Genomic DNA, 12946 nt, shown 5'->3' with positions numbered 1-12946 from the left:
ATATATATGTACAGGTAATCAGAAAGTCAGCAGATCTAGACGACAACTCGCTTCAAGAATGTTAAAAAAAAGGGTATGTGCGGTTGGTAGGAGAAAGCGCAAAGTCGTCAAGTTACTCCGAACCCAATCAAACAAGCAAAATCAAAACAAGGAAACTCAAAGCACGTCGCGGATCTTGGCGTACAGTTCCGTATCTAGGAAGTTGTAGTTCGCATCGGACTCGCAGAAGGGATGACGGGTGAGCAGGGTTCCGGCAGTAGGGCGTTCAGCCGAGTCACTGGGAAGATGTTAGTAAAAGAAAAGCCCCAAAATCTTTATCTCATTAAGCTATTTATGAGAACTTACATTGTGAAGCAATCATACATGAATGCAAGAGCCGCAGGACTAATGTTCATAGAAACATCATCCGGAATCGGTGGAGCCTGGCTCAGACTGCCGAGTTTGAAGATAGCGCCGATGGCCTCCTCCTTGCTCCATGGTCGACGGCCTGCGAACATCTCCAGCACCACACAGCCAAGGGACCAGATATCGACCTTGGCGCTGTAGCCCTGGCCTTGGGACTGGATGACCTCCGGGGCCATCCAGAAGACGGAGCCTTGCATGGAGTTGGATGAGTCGTTGCCATAGATGTCGTCTGTTTTTTTGGAGATACCAAAGTCGGAGATCTTGCATGTACCATCAAGATCTAGGAGGATGTTGTCTGCTTTCATGTCGCGGTGGAGGATTCCCTTGTCGTGCAGGTATGCCAGTCCGTCTAGGGTCTGCCGTGTCAGTGACCTCACGACACTTTCTTCAAATTTACCATGCTTGCGCAGACAACTCCCGACAGATCCACCGGAAATATACTCCAAGTAGATAGAGATAGAGAATTCGCCACGCTCGCATCCAAGATACTGCACGATGTTGGGGTGTTCGAGGTGCTGCATCGTGTCGATCTCCTGGTCCAGGGCGGCGACCATCTCCTTGATGCGGTCTTTGTCTGCCCCTGCAATTCGCGGGTTGATCTCGACTAGTTTGACTGCCAAAACTTCACCATTGTCCGCGTTCATGCCCAAGTATACGCGACCGTAAGTACCCTTACCGATGAGTTGACCACGGATTATGCGGAAAGTGGGCTGTCGCTGAGGAACAGGTCCGGTATTGGACGCCACCTGGGTGCTGTTTTGCGGGATCGGATCGAGTTGGCTAAGCCGGGTGCCTGGCCTGGGCTTGATTTGCATAATTTTGGCGCCGAACATCTTGGTACTCTTTCGGCGTAGAAGATCACCCGACCTTTGGGGACCAGCAGTGCTGACACTGTTCGTCCGGTTCGCTCCCTGAGCAACCTGTCGGATGGATTTCATGCGAGAGAGTCCGCCGCCACTGCCGCCACCACGGGCAAGTTTCTGTCGAGCAAAATTGATAGGTTCAGCAGGTCTCACCGGAGCTGCATCAAGAGCATGGGTTGCATGCAGCAAAGGTGGCAGGGCCTCCTTTTTGGGGTCATGTTCGCTGATAGCCTTGGTACTGGGCGATGAGGGCTCATCCAAGTAAGGAGCGTCAAGATCAACGTCAGGGAAGAAGTCATCGAGGTTGTCGATAACGCCTTCGACGGCAGGTCTGCTTGCCCAGATGTCTCGGGCAAATGACTCTCGCCGTGGTGTAGGCCTCTCATCTTCAGGCGAGACTGGTCCCCAGGTACTAGTGACCGGTTCTTTCCCATCAGATGCTTCTCCGCTGGAACTGGGGCCAGCAGTACTCGGAGATTTGAATCTGACAGACAGTTTTGACCTTAATTGATCTTTTGTGTTCACAGTCAATGAAGGCCTCTCAGACTTCCTTTCGGCCTCAGTTTGCGCTTCTCTCTGTTCTTCCTGGATCCTTGAAGGTCGGACTTGGAATAGGCCATCGTCGGAGTCATCGTCGGTGTCATCATCGGAGTCCTGTTGCTGTTGAGGAGTTCGCTGGAATGATACTTGGTTCTCTTCGAAGTCGAACTCTGGACCAAACGACTTGCGAGATTGCAAGCCAGGTCTCGGTGGCTCTTCGGAATCAAATTTCCCAGGTGACAGATTGGCAAATGAGACTGGCGGTTTCTCGCATTCAGTGGCCATCTCCGAAGCGGGCCTCGAAGAGTCTGAAAGAAAGTCAGCGGGAGATCGATCGGGCCGCGCTGTGTCATGCATATACTGACCAAGGGTTGTTCTGCTTGAAAATGTTCCAGTAGAATCAAATGATCTTGGTCGATCAGACTCGGAGCTTGCACTATCCTGGATGTTGACTGAAGGTGGAGATGCAGCCGGCACCGAAGGCAGTGGCGTGCCAACGGCACTTGTAATGCGGCCGACGCTGGCAATTGCAGCGCCCAAACCCAAAGAGGGCTGCAACCGAGTTTCACGACTCTCACGAGTGGTAGGTCTCCTGCTCAGAGAGTTGACCTTGGTAAGAGTATTCGACTCGATTGGCGCTGTTGGAGGTTTGCGAAGCGGTACAAGCGAATCTCCCTTCTTCTCATCATAAGGCGAGATACGAGGACTATCAAAGTCAATGATTTCGTTTCGCCTATACCCGGTGTCGCTGTAGGCATTCTTAGTCTGATGAGGCTGTGGAATTTTGGATTGTAAATAATGTTTTTGTTTACGTTCGACTTCACGGGGATGTTCCTCATGGCGAGCGAGCAAATCAGATTTGTCAGACCCAAGAGCTTGGCTTGTATCCTGTACAGGCTCTGCCGGGGATGCCCTCCCTGTCGAAGCCTTGAGAGTACTTTGCCGAGAGCCCAACAATGGAGAGTCGGGTCTGGTGCGATGCGGTGATAACCTGTTAAGGGCGTCTTCGTCCAGGGGTTTCCTGTGGACCTGGTGATGTGTGGCCGTGGGGGACATATTGGACTTGTCTGTGAATGAAACTCCCAGGCCATCGACTCGAGGAGTATTGGATGGCATATGAAGCATAGGAGTCCCTCGTACAAACAGCTTGAGAGAACCGTATGCATCTGACTTGCTTCGACGCGACTGTGCGAGGGTTGCATCACTCATAGGATCCTCGTGTTCTCTCTGTCCGGGCTGAGTGAGGTAAATCAGGGCATTGGTTGGGTCGACCGCGAGGCTTTCACAGATTCCGTTACGCAACGACTCGAAAGATTCTAGATCGGAAATGTCGACCAGGCGGAAATTAAAGCCATCCATGGTAACAAATACCCATTTTTTCGTCTTTGTGGTTGCTGTGGATGGACGCTCACCGACTGACATGTCGCTAGAGTTGTAGGCAGGTTTTATGTAAGGGAGGTAGGCTTCATTCGGGCGAGTCTCCGGGCTTGTTGTAGGCGAGGAGTCTTCATGCTGCTGATCAGGAGATGGGTGGCTGGAAGCCGTGGCTTTTGTCTTCTTCTTCAGAATATTAGAGAAAAAGCCTTTGTGTTCTTTGGGGCACGAAGAAGAGACTTGGTCACCCCATTGCCGACCAGATGCATCTTGAGGCAAGGGACGAGCACCCTCTAGGCCTTGCTTCCGAGGATCATTTTCTTGGCCTTGTCTACGTGAATCATAGTACCGGCCCGTGGTACCCCGACTGGATCCGGGGATCGACTCGGTGCTATCGCCCCGAGTGTGATCATGCAGTCCCAATGTCAAATCCCCAGTGGATGATGAAAATGCAGCCGTGTAAGCGGGCAACACATTCTGTATGGCTGGGCTACCACCATTTGGACTTTCTTCATGGGGCCGAAGAGATGACCCCTGAAAAGTGCCCGATTCGCTGGCAACGGACTGACTCTGGCGTCGACTGTCGCTGTTCATTCCCGACAAGGCATTGCGGGTGTACTCAGACCGCAAATAGTCAGATCGGACCCAGCTTTCTCGTGCTGGAGACTCATTGTATCTTGGCGAATCGTGGCTAGCAGGGACCGGCATGGTAACCGAACGTTGCCCAGGCTGCTTTTGACCGTGATTAGAGGCATACAATGCACTCAGATGATCCGAGCTCACATCATTTACACCAGGGACAGGGCCAGCAGAGCGTGGCTCGGGAAAATTATTAGAAAAAAAAGCCGTACTGGTCTCGGGGAACGCAGTCGCCAGCGGCTGCGTCTGATTCAGCGGTGTGGAGACGGTGAAATCTTGCGAACCATCATGGATTTGACGGATCAGTTTGCGCATACGCTTTCCTTCATCCCGTTCTCGGCCAGGCTCCCATTTTTTGCCACTCCGACCAACCTCCTTTGCCAATTGAGGATAGACCACCTGATGCATTTTTCCAAGATTTCCGCGCCCGCCAGATCCATGTCCAAGCTCGAGGAAATCAGCCCCTTCGAGCTCCAGTGCTTTAAAGGTTTCCTGCCAATCGTTGGAAAATCCATTCTTCGCAAGCCACAGAAGCACGCGATCCAATGGCCACTGGATCGCAGCTTCACTGTGAGATAAACCTCCCAGAGAAGGCCCGCTAGCATTGTGACGAAAACTTGTAGTTTTGGCGAGCTCGGTAATTTGAGCTGTCGCCGGCTGCTGCGGACTGTCGTTGGTTAATTCATGAATGTTTCCATGAAGAGCGTAGGGCGAAGAAACAGTGAGACCACTCGGGGTCTGCGGGAGGCTTGGGTCTGTTTTATATGGAATTGAAGGATTGATATGATCGTGCATTTGGCTGAGACCCAACCGCTGTCTCTCGGCATTGTTGTGCGCATATGGATCATATGGAGCAGCTCTTCCATGGGGGTCGAACAATCCTGGAATGCCGACGCCAATGGTATCGTTCCCGGGTATATAAGTTGCGGATGTCATAGGCTGATGGTCCTGACGCGGAGGAATTATCGACAACTGAGCTGGTGGGCGACCGTATGTGAGATGCTGGTTTGGTGCGGGAGCAAGAGGTGGCGGCGGTGGGAAGCCTGGATTCAACGCCGGTCTGCCCCAGTTTTGCTGCCACCCCGTCTGTGTTCCATAGGTCGCCCCTGGAGGCGGGCCAGGAGGAGGAGGTGGCACCATCGTTTGGGCTTGTGGGTGTCGAGGCGGGGGCGGAGGTAGGTTGATGTGTTGTGTTTGAGAGGGAGGCGGGGGCCCCGGGATATACTGCTGACGTCCATCCATTGTAATAGCCGATGCACTAGATCTGCCCGTTGGCTGTAGTTATATTGCGCTGTCTCGACTGCGACGTCCAGGAGACGTTTTGGCGGAGGTGGTTTTCGGGGTTGTCCAGTTATAATCAATCATCAACACATCATGCTAGAAGTCCCAGGCACCAAACAAGCGGTCGGATTCAAGGACTGGATACTCGATCTCTTATATCGCTTCGAAAGGGTAGAATTGCAACGGAGTTAGATCGTCAGTGCGTGAGTTGACATGGTTCGGTTCAGCGTTGCTGATGTTATCGCAGCGCTTGGGATTGCGGAACAGACCAAGATCGCGCGACGGGCTGGTACAATGTCAAGATAATCTTCAAAAATCGACTGAATGGTAAAAAGAAGAAAAATTCCTCTGAACTCAGTACATGGTCAGTCACCTGTCGAAGAACTTTCCAGGGTTTTACAGGTCTGAGGCGATTGGGTCGAAAGATTGGAAGATTGGTCCTTGGACCAAAAAAGGTCGAATGAAATCCGAGCAAGTGGGAGCGAGCACGGAATCACCACAACTCCTTACTTCAGACGTTCGAAAACGAATAGAACTTACCAATTTTTATTGACTGGAAAATACCAAAGTGTGAAATGGCGTTTATATTGCTTTGATGCCTGAAGAAGGATCGTCACGTGGTTCTTGGATTTGGTAACTCTCTTTTCCTTTTAGGGTTATAGCAGTAGCAGTGGTCCTTGGTACCTAGGCCATACATATATGCAATACACAGTCAGAGAGAACAGTATATCGTACTTTTGACTGATCCTTCATGCGCTGTCGTCCAGACCCCATCTGAGGCCCTGCAATCTCCTAATCTCATTTTCGGTGGCCCGTGATCACCTGGCACCTGCAACGCGCCAATAACAGCCCTGTGGCGTCTGTCTTCATTTCTAATCTTCTCTCTAGAAACGTCGAATGAGACATTCATGGTTTACGGAGGACTGTATACCTATAGCTGCCATGGCCCGGGATTTTGGTATGAGAGTATTCCTCCTATAGTACTCTGTACTCTTAGTACAACCACAAGCAATAGAGAAGTCTGTCACTTGAAGAAAAACGGAGTAGAAAGGGGATAAATTAAATTAAATTATATTGCGCTAGTAAGCCAACAGAATACATGTAAGACATATTTGAGAAGTCATAAACATCCACCATTGGACTCATCAAATGTCCCCATTCAAAGGCATACATTGAGAAGTCGCGTTCATAAGTTAGGCCTTTTCTTGCCTTTTCCCAGCCTCTGCCGAGCAAACGAAAGAAGAGGAGAAGATACCTACAAAAGCAATATCCGAAAAGACATCTAAAAAGATACTTGAGAAGACAATCATCGTGCCAACATCGAAAGGCAATTTTTGAAAAGGCATCTAGAGATACCTTGAAAAAGACTAGGAAGACCAACCAACGAAGAGATCTTAACGCCACATAAGTGGCCGGCTAGTCTTGTTTGTTGTACACCAAAAATTGTGTCCTAGTACCGAGATTTGGTATCTCTTGATCTAAAGAACAGTACCCTAACTCTGCTCTTTGTCGAACCTATGATGTCTCTTCACGGCGCAGTAAACACAAGAATCGCCATCGCAGCAATGTGTCCATACATCGGACTATAATCATAGACGAAGTTGATTGCATCCCGCTCCTCAGTGCCGGGCAGAAACTTCATTTGAGCAACGTATCCACCGACATTTAGGGCAGCCCATTGGTCCTTAGCAGTCTCGGCAGGGCTTCACGCGATCCCGTGGGAAAGAGTTAGTAGGGATGGCAGCGGAGGCCACCTAGCTAATGGCACTATCCAAGTTTGAGAACAGGGAAACCAGTTAGATCATCATAGGGATACCCTCACGGTCCGACGCGCACATGAGGGCCATCTGCTCACCGACGACCATTATATCACTAGCGAAGGTGATGCAGGTCTGGCACATAGACATGTACCCGATGTCACTATCCGAGTCGCGGAAGTGGACCTTCAGGCTGGTACCGAGGGTCATCAATGGAAAAGCGAGGAAGAGGTGGCTGCACTTGAACTCCCTCACGCAGCAGATCCAAAGGCCGACGATCGGGGCTAGAAACAGAATCTCACGGCGTGAACTGCCGACATGTAATCAGCATCGTGAAATCGAGGTTGTATACGACCATCAAAAAATAGTTGTAATACAAATCACAGGAGTAGATGCCGAATAGAGGATAACCGAGAGAGCGCAGGCGCCGAAGACGGTGCAGTCCCTGAATAGCTGGTTGAGAATAAATTTGGGCGCCGGTGGACCATTTTTCCCAGGCCGCAAAGATGAAGAAGAAGAAACCGTTGAACAGGGGGGGGGGGGGGGGGGGGGGAGGTGATAAAAGCGGCTTTGCCGTACTGGGCACGGCCGAGGTTGGCCAAGCGGGTAGGGAGGAGGAACAAGATGAAAGCCGCCATCGGGATGAAGCCATCGATAACTGCCAATTCGGTTAGTAGTTGATTTAGGACAGAGGGGAAGGCCTATGCTCACTGTCAAACTCGTGTCAGTAGTGAACGGACTGCATTATAGTCCAGCCGCTGACTGGGCACCGCAAGACACGCATCTTCCGGGCCGTATTCCCATAGTGCTTGAATATACGAGCCAGAGGCAGGAAGACAAAGGGCATGATCATATCAAGAGAGCCATAAGCACAGCGCCAGTAGAAGTGTTCAGGAAATGCGTAGCAGCCAGGGGACCAGTGAATGATGTGCAAATGAAGAGTGTGAAGGCAAAGGCAAAGAGAGTTTCACATAGCCGAAGTATAGGCAATGAAAATATCCAGGATGATATCGATCACATCATATCCAACCCAGTACAGAACTTAGCCGGTAACGTAATTGTTGGCTTTGTTGCAAGCAGCAATGATGATAATGCCGAGGATGTGGACGCCCGTAATTAACGATGAGACCTTCGGCATGCTCCCATAAGGTCGAAACCTTTCCGATGGGAGGCTTGATAAATCTACCAGCAAGACTTGCTAGAATGGTGGCCGTGCTGACCAGAGAAGTATTCTAGAAGTTGGAATAGGCATAGTAGAGAACATTGGAATTGATAGAGGAATGCACACCACCTGCAGCATTGCACTGACCTCGTCCGGATGTTCCCGAATCTCCTTCTCCGTACGACCCAGGTCATCAAGCCAACATCCCCTGTGTTCAGCTCCACATAGATTTTGGTCTTCTCATTTTCTTGAGTTGGGCGCAGATCCTTGACGATTTAAAAGTCTCTCCAACCATTGGTTGGATTGATGACACCCATGGCTTGTAAGGGAGGAGGATCTCTTTTTTGCAAGAGGCCCCGGATGAAACGATTGAGAATAAAAGGGAGAAAAGGAAGGAAACAGGAAGATTCGAGGGTTCAATTGTATATCTAACTTCTACAGGGATTTTTGTGCTTTCGCTTTTCTTCCTTGTGGGAGTCAACCAAGAAAGCCGGGACTGATTGTAGCTAGTGAACTTAAGTGCGCGAGATTAACGGCTCTCTCTTTTAAACTGTGCGTTTTATCGTCTTCCTAGGCCTTTATCTTAGTTGTAATATTGGAACTAGTAGGTACATCATACTGGGACATCCAAGGGCATCAAATCGTACCGGAAAACACCCTGTCCAAAATGCCAATCCCCTCACTCAATAGACCACAAGGCATGTGGCATTATCCAACCCGTTAGATCCCCGATGAAAACGCAGTCAGTTCAGACGCCACAGGCTCAGTTTGCACGAAGTGGAGAAGCAGATAATGGTCACATGCTTTGCGGAGCTCCACCCAAAGTCAGCAGGACGCGATGCAGAGATGAGCATTTCATGAATACTTCGTCGTAGCCTTCAAATGGAGTGTGCGAAGTAGAAACTAGTCCTTTCTGGACATGGAGATAAGGCCACTTTCTACTTCTACCCTTTGATCTGTCTTATCAGATGAAGATAATCAGACCAATCCAGATTCAAACGCCGTCCTCGGGTATGTGCACCGCTTTTACGGTGAAACAAGTGAAACAAGTGAACGGGCCCATAGAGCCAAGGATTACTGACTGGATAGAAAGGTGAGGATATCAATGTGACCTCCATAACCCCGAGACCGCCTTCCAGTTCTGCCACACCGCTCTCGGGCCATTCGTTCCGGACCCGAGTCTCTCCCTCAGCCATCAACTGTGCCAAGCGCCCAACACACTCTTAGTTGGTGCGCCACGACGACAATCCCCTATCAACGACAAATTTTGAAATTAGGCATCTTTTATGGCGCGCCCTTACTCTATACAAAAGGTACAGATGACACAAATCTCATAATCTCCATTTTTCCCAACCCTTGAGCTTGCTAAAAGAGAATTAAGAGTGCTAGTAGATAAGAACAAGGATAGATCGTTTCAACACTGAGATTAGTTGTAACGAAAAAAATAAATATACACACAAGTGTGAGAAGCATTGAAAAAAGCACCTTCTTTAAAGATTATACATCAAACTTTTTATTTTTTTTTTTTGGCTTTTTAATTATAGCTTATCCACGGAATACCTACCTTAACACCAAATTAATTGGGACCTTTCATTGTATCATTTATAGACAGAATCTCATTAACTATGTTGTACTTAAGGGGTTGAGACAGATGAATTTTAGGAAATTTCTATCTCTTGTACCTTTTGTATGTGTGCACTATACAAAAGGTACCTAGGTTCAAAATTTATCGTCGATAGGGGATTATCGTTGTGGCGCACCAACTAAAAGTGTGTTGGGCGCTTGGCACAGTTACCGGGAGATTTCTGATCTTGGAGACTTTTTCTCGAGTTTTTTTTTTCCCATCGGCCCGAACTCGGCAGATCCGGATCCAAATTGTCATACAATGAAGTATTAACAATCTTACAATTACAACATAGTCGTAGTTCGAGACGATTCACAGGTTTCCCTTGAGCACAAGCCCAAGTGTTGACGGTGATCATTCGGCTATATCCCTTCCTTGCTTCCCGGGGCTCCCGTATGGATTATTGCTGCTCTCATACTTGCCTGGAGCGAGTGGTTCGGACAAGGGTGGCCTAGTCTGCGTTTTGCTTATTCTTGTCCCACGGGGATGATGTACCGTACTCTAGTTGGATCAGATCGGCAACGCATTTGAGGACGAGGCTTTTGGTTTCTTTTTCTCACCGACCAGTAGGCGTCCGAAACCGTAGCGGAGGCAAATAAACTCCAAATTCCACAAATGAAGGACCTGCAACTGATCACAATTTCTCTGTGGGAAACTCTAGATATGGATCGCCATTCTCGCCCAGCAAACGATTACAGCGAATAAGTCCCGTAGAAATCCCAGCCTGCACATGAAATGCATGAAAAGGAAGACGCCAATTCTTACTTGCCTTGAAGAGGATAGCGTATCCAGTCTTCCAGCCTTAGAAAGAAAGTCCGGGTTGCTCCAAACGATCTGCCATGTCATTTATATGGAAAAGGAGACGAGACAAAATCTTTGAGCGGAATTAACCAGAGAAACAGTAGAGGCAACTAACTCCGTTTGTGCAACTTTAGCTTCTGATGCGAGATGCTTCACTTGACATCACAGGCGGCATTAGCCTTGTAATAGCCGATGACGCTGGGCTAGCTTTGCAGCTTGCGAATCCTCATCTACAACATTCTTGAAAACTCAACAAGCGTGTACCAGATGTTCTTAATGATAATGGTAAACTATTAGAAAGATGGAGATATCATTGTATTTCGTGAATGAATAGCGAAGATGTTCGTGCTATTCACTCACGAGCGCTATTAAATCCAGTTGGTACGTGGCCACCCTTTAAGAAGCAAACGCCGTGAAAATAGAAAACAATCTACCAAGGGCTAGATAATCCAGAGTAGAGATCTAATGCTGCTTTCGTGTGCATCGTGAAGTTACAACAAGAGTCATAATGTGTTCTCGTGCTTCGAACAGCTTATTTGCCGCTGTTGCGTTGCGCAGCAGCCTCGGCGGTCAACTTCAAGGCCGCGGGGGCGTCATCGCGAGGCATGTACAACTCGACCAGCTAGAAATTACGTTAGCAGACAGTTTGAGACTTCCTTGTATTGATAACTCACTCGAAGCTTGTCGGACACGTTGAAGTCCTCGTCAGCGAACAGCTGGTTGAGTTCGTCACGGGTCTTGATACGGTAGCCTTGGTAGTTATCCTTGGCTCCGAAGACCTTGGGAATGTTAACAAATTCCCAAGGCTGGATGTCGTTGTAAACCGCATCCCATCCGTGGATGTATCGCTCGATAGTGTAGCCGTCGTTACAGATAACGAAGCTGGAGATGGTTAGTCGATGATGGTATAAGAATGTTGGGTTGGTGGGGACACTTACACGATAGGGTTCAACTTATTCTTCAGGATAGTGCTGAGTTCCTGCACCGTGAGTTGAATGCTTCCGTCGCCGATGAAGAGGATAGTTCGGCGGTCTTTCTGTTCCTTAGCAGCGAGGGCAGCACCCTGACAGGCTCCCATGGCAAATCCAATACTGCCCCAAAGAACTTGGCTGATGGCAGTCACGTTGGCGGGGAAGCGAGTATCCCAGATACCGAAGTTGGCAGTGCCAGTCTCGGTAAGGACGATATCCTTTGCCCTTAGCCACTGTCCGACGATGGGCCAGAGCCACTTGTGGGTAATAGTTTGATCAGTAGAGCTTTGCTCGCTTTCGGGCAGTCGGTTCGTAATAAGAGGGATAGGGGCCGGGGTCAGAGGATTCATCCGTTCAACGACCTTCCTCAGAACGCCCTTCATGTTGATATCAGGGTACTCCGAGTACCGCACTCTCACAAAGGTACTGTGGAAGTCAATGGTGTTCAGCTGTCCAACACGATAAGTGAAACCGGTAGTGTTGAAGTCAGACTTGATCGCTCCAACGCTCAGAATGAGGTCGGAGGACTCGACAGCCTCACTAACTCCAGGGTTAGATCCATTACCAGCATAGACACCACCGAAGTTCTTGTGATCCTCGTTCACGGCTCCCTTGCCCATCGGAGTCACAAAGGTTGGCAAGCCAGACTTCTCCACCAACTCGCGCACTTCTTCTAGTGCGCGGTGACGAATGGCACAGGCGTCAACCAAGATAACAGGGTTCTTTGCGGCATGGAGATACTTCAGGACGACATCGACCACGTAGTCCTCCTTCTCCGGGTCATTCTTAGGCAGTGAGAGATCAATCGGGGTCTTCAGGCGATCGCCGTTGACTTTGGCAGCGACCAAATCCGTTGGCAGAGTGATATACACCGGACGGCTGCGGATCCAACATTCCCGAATCGCACTGTCGATCAGAGTGGCTGCGTCCTTGGGGTCATTCAGACGTGCGACGTAGCAGGAGATGCCCGCGCTCATTTTGGTAAAGACATCAAAGTCTCCGTTTCCGAGAGTGTGGTGCAACAGCATGCCATCCTTTTGAGACTGAGTGGTGGGCTGGCCAACGATGTGGATGACTGGGACAAATTCGGAGTATGAGCCTGCGATGGCATTGAGGGCGGACAGCTCTCCAACACCAAATGTGGTGACAAGGGCACTGATACCGTTCACACGAGCATAGCCATCGGCGGCGTAGCCTGAAAGGAACAAGTGTTAGATCCCGATCGATCATTCGTAGTCTAGCCTGTCTTACCGGCATTGAGTTCGTTGCAGTTTCCAACCCAGTTAAGTTCACACTTAGGCAGGTAATCCAACGCTGCGAGATTGTAGTCACCGGGTAGACCATGCACCGAGCGGATTCCAACCTCGTGAAGACGTCGGAACAAGTACTCAGCGACATCCATAGGATTCTCGAGCTCCCTGGTAGCAATATCGGTAGTTGCCATGATGAATTGATGTATTGAAAGAGATGTAGATGGAAATAAAATGATGGAAAGAAGAGAGGTGAGGTCGTGGGATAAAAGATATAAT

At 49.4% G+C, this 12946-nt stretch overlaps 3 protein-coding genes across 3 annotated transcripts; all 3 read right to left on the bottom strand.

Annotated features, from left to right (window-relative positions):
• Positions 1–156: 156 nt before the first annotated feature.
• On the bottom strand, positions 157–5063 carry Pdw03_1806 (MAP kinase kinase kinase (Bck1), putative; the record flags this gene model as incomplete). Its single annotated transcript, XM_066100007.1, has 4 exons — positions 157–277; positions 346–2116; positions 2174–3914; positions 3966–5063. The coding sequence occupies 4 exons, from the start codon at positions 5061–5063 to the stop codon at positions 157–159; spliced, it is 4731 nt and encodes a 1576-aa protein (XP_065957734.1).
• Positions 5064–6630: 1567 nt separating this feature from the next.
• On the bottom strand, positions 6631–8111 carry Pdw03_1805 (Sucrose/H+ symporter, plant; the record flags this gene model as incomplete). The annotated part of the gene is made up of 7 exons (XM_066100006.1): positions 6631–6805; positions 6857–6869; positions 6958–7169; positions 7237–7312; positions 7439–7517; positions 7571–7598; positions 8080–8111. The coding sequence occupies 7 exons, from the start codon at positions 8109–8111 to the stop codon at positions 6631–6633; spliced, it is 615 nt and encodes a 204-aa protein (XP_065957733.1).
• A 2867-nt stretch (positions 8112–10978) lies between these two features.
• Pdw03_1804 (Pyruvate decarboxylase) lies at positions 10979–12861 on the bottom strand (the record flags this gene model as incomplete). Its single annotated transcript, XM_014680975.1, has 4 exons — positions 10979–11068; positions 11121–11328; positions 11385–12612; positions 12669–12861. The coding sequence occupies 4 exons, from the start codon at positions 12859–12861 to the stop codon at positions 10979–10981; spliced, it is 1719 nt and encodes a 572-aa protein (XP_014536461.1).
• Positions 12862–12946: the final 85 nt, after the last annotated feature.

Source organism: Penicillium digitatum, chromosome 5 (assembly GCF_016767815.1).
Source record: "Penicillium digitatum chromosome 5, complete sequence".
NCBI classification, from domain to species: Eukaryota; Fungi; Ascomycota; class Eurotiomycetes; order Eurotiales; family Aspergillaceae; genus Penicillium; species Penicillium digitatum.
The sequence above is the reverse complement of the archived record's forward strand: the minus strand, read 5'-3'. Positions and strand labels throughout refer to the sequence as shown.